Raw genomic sequence first — 2,863 nt, 5'->3', positions numbered from 1 at the left:
CATCCAAATCTCGAGGTCAATTTTTTGAACGATTGCAATATTTTCCGTATGAGAAAGTAAATTGGACTCAAGGAGGTCTAATACGTCGAGATTCATCAAAATCTCGAGGTCAATTTTTTGAACGATTGCAATATTTTCCCTATGAGAAAGTAAATTGGACTCAAGGAGGTCAAATACGTTGAGATTCATCAAAATCTCGAGGTCAATTTTTTGAACGATTACAATATTTTCCCTATGAGAAAGTAAATTGGACTCAAGGAGGTCTAAGACGTCGAGATTCATCAAAATCTCGAGGTCAATTTTTTGAACGATTACAATATTTTCCCTATGAGAAAATAAATTGGACTCAGGGAGGTCTAAGACGTTGAGATTCGTCAAAATCTCAAAATCGAATTTGTGGACGATTACAAACTTTCCCTACACATCACATATAAGAAAGTAAAAAGGTAAAAAAATGATAATGTAATTAATTGAAAACAAAACTAACATGTGAAAGAAGTCTCATCGTTTCATACAGCTCCTCAATCTTCTCTGTGCTTCTTTAACCTGATGAAAAGACCTGCACAAACAGTCAGATTTGCTCTCTTTAGCTCATTCATTTTCCCACGAGACATCTTGCACAAACCATGATTGTTACAGAATCATCAACAAAGTTTGTAGTCTTACAAAATGTTACTGCAGCTTTACTCTTATTACATTCGTCATCTTTTCTTTCAGAAATCTACTATCTATGTTTAAAAACTTTATTCGTGAGGAAGCTGAAAAGCTCTTCCCAGCTCTTAAGGAAAGTGGACTAGAGGACATCGTCTTTGAGATTCGAGACAAGCTTGACCACACAGAGTTCCACATTGCTGTAACAGGAGAAGCAGGTACGGGCAAGTCGGCCTTCATAAATGCTATTCGAGGTGTAAAATCCGGTGATCCTGGAGCAGCAGAAGAGGGCATAACGGAGCAAACCTTGGAACTGATGTCTTACTTGCATCCAACTCTCCCTTCGGTCTATTTATGGGATCTCCCAGGAGTTGGCACACCCCAGTTTCAAATCAAGGAATACCTCAAGACGTTTAATTTTAAAAAATATCACTTCTTTCTTTTAATAACTGGAAACAGGTTTAAGGAGAATGATGGATGTCTTATCAAAGAGATCAACAGAATGAATAAGGACTTGTATCTCATTCGCAGCAAAGTAGATATCGATGAATATGTTCTTAAATTGAATGGTGTTTACAGCAAAAGAGAGAAGGAACTCAAAAAAATCAAAAAGTATTGCTTTAAACGTTTGGTGGAAAATGGAGTGGAGTATCCTCGGGTCTTTCTTGTGTCGAGCTACTGTGTGAATGATTTTGATTTTAAGGAGCTGTGCAAAGCTCTTGAATTGGAACTACCAAAAAGAAAGAGAGAGGTCTTCTCCCTCCTTATTTCTGAGACCGCAGAGCACCTGATTGACACGAAACAGACTACCCTTAAAGGAATGATTCCGCTGTTTGCTTCGATGGCTTCTAAAGGAGGCGAGACAACAATTCCCGGGACATCCTGTGTATATAATATGGCTGCTGTTGTGGAAGCCCTTTTGCTTATCCGTAGGTATATGGGTCTGGATGATGAGTCTCTGGACCGACTTGCAGATAAAGTCGGGAAATGTGCAAAAGCTCTGAAAGCAGAAGTAAAACATCCTTTAGTGTTGGACATTAGCCCAACTTCTGTTCAGACCATTTTTGCTTCAAAAAATAGGTATAATGTCTTGCAAGGCTTCTTTCGTTTTATTTTCACTGCTCCTTCCTCTTTTGATATTATCCATCGGATGCTGGAGAGAGTTGTGAAGGAATTTACAGAGTCTGCGTTGAATGTAGTAAAAGCAGCTGTTTAGTAAAAATGAGGTTCAGGAGAAATATTTAAAATATAGTCATTTTCTTATAAATGATATTTAATCATATAAAAGCTCTCTTGTCACCTTCATTTAGTGTCAGTTAAATTGTAAGCAAACATGGTGTAAAGGGAAACAAAAAAACAGCAAAGAGTTCTGACGGGGTTTTAGCCAATAATAGCCTCAGAACCACACTGGTGCACTCTTCTGTTCTCAGGACTTCAGGAAGTGTTTGCATCAGGTCGTAAGTTGGAAAAATAAGCACCGCAAGACTGGTGGTTTTTAATCAGGTGGGTAGAAGAGGTTAGCTGATTGTTGGAGCTCCACTGGCATGACGGGTCGTCTCTGGGGTCAGCAGCTTCTTAATGGTGGAAATGAAACTGACTTCCCTGTTGTCCCGTTTTTAAACTGGCCCCCATTAAAATGACAGAACGATTACACTTTAGACAATTAATAGAAATAAAACGGCTTCACAACAAAAACACACGAACATGTTTTGGTAGCCCTCCAAGAAAAGAGAACTCACAATTACAACAACTTGAAACTGACAAAAGTAATTGTCACCCATCATTGTTTTCTCTGTATTCAACAAAAATCAGACTTTGCTTTACAGGTTTGATTCAAAAGAATATTTCAAATAATAAGACAAATTGAAAATGGCATGGAACCCATAGCCCAATATTTTGTTGCACAACCTTTAAAGTTTACAATCACTACAAACAAGCAATTCCTGGAGCTTTCCATAAAACGTCTTCTTCACCTGTCCACGGGTCATTTGGCCCACTCTTTTCATGAGCAAACTGCTTCAGCTGGTTCAGGTGTGAAGTGGGTCTTCTCCAGACTGCATGGTTCAGTTCTTTCCGTAGATCAGCAGTTCTCAAATTGTGGGGCGTGCCTCCCTAACAAAAAAGGGGGCTCGAATGTTGCCATATGTGGTGTAATTTTGCTATTCGTAGGGAAATTTTAAACTTGTAGCGGTGTATTGGCAGCAAAAAATAT

At 38.7% G+C, this 2,863-nt stretch overlaps 1 protein-coding gene across 1 annotated transcript; it reads left to right on the top strand.

Moving 5' to 3' along the window:
- Positions 1–678: 678 nt before the first annotated feature.
- LOC114662291 (interferon-inducible GTPase 5-like) lies at positions 679–1,974 on the top strand. The gene has a single exon (XM_028815680.2). The coding sequence runs from the start codon at positions 731–733 to the stop codon at positions 1,865–1,867; it is 1,137 nt and encodes a 378-aa protein (XP_028671513.1). The 5' UTR covers positions 679–730; the 3' UTR covers positions 1,868–1,974.
- Positions 1,975–2,863: the final 889 nt, after the last annotated feature.

Source organism: Erpetoichthys calabaricus, chromosome 12, assembly GCF_900747795.2.
Source record: "Erpetoichthys calabaricus chromosome 12, fErpCal1.3, whole genome shotgun sequence".
In the NCBI taxonomy this organism is placed as follows: Eukaryota; Metazoa; Chordata; class Cladistia; order Polypteriformes; family Polypteridae; genus Erpetoichthys; species Erpetoichthys calabaricus.
Note: the sequence above shows the minus strand (reverse complement) of the source record. Positions and strands in the feature narration are given on the sequence as shown.

Coding starts and splice junctions, on each gene's coding strand:
- LOC114662291 (XM_028815680.2), top strand. CDS start 731: ATGTTTAAAAACTTTATTCGTGAGGAAGCTGAAAAGCTCTTCCCAGCT.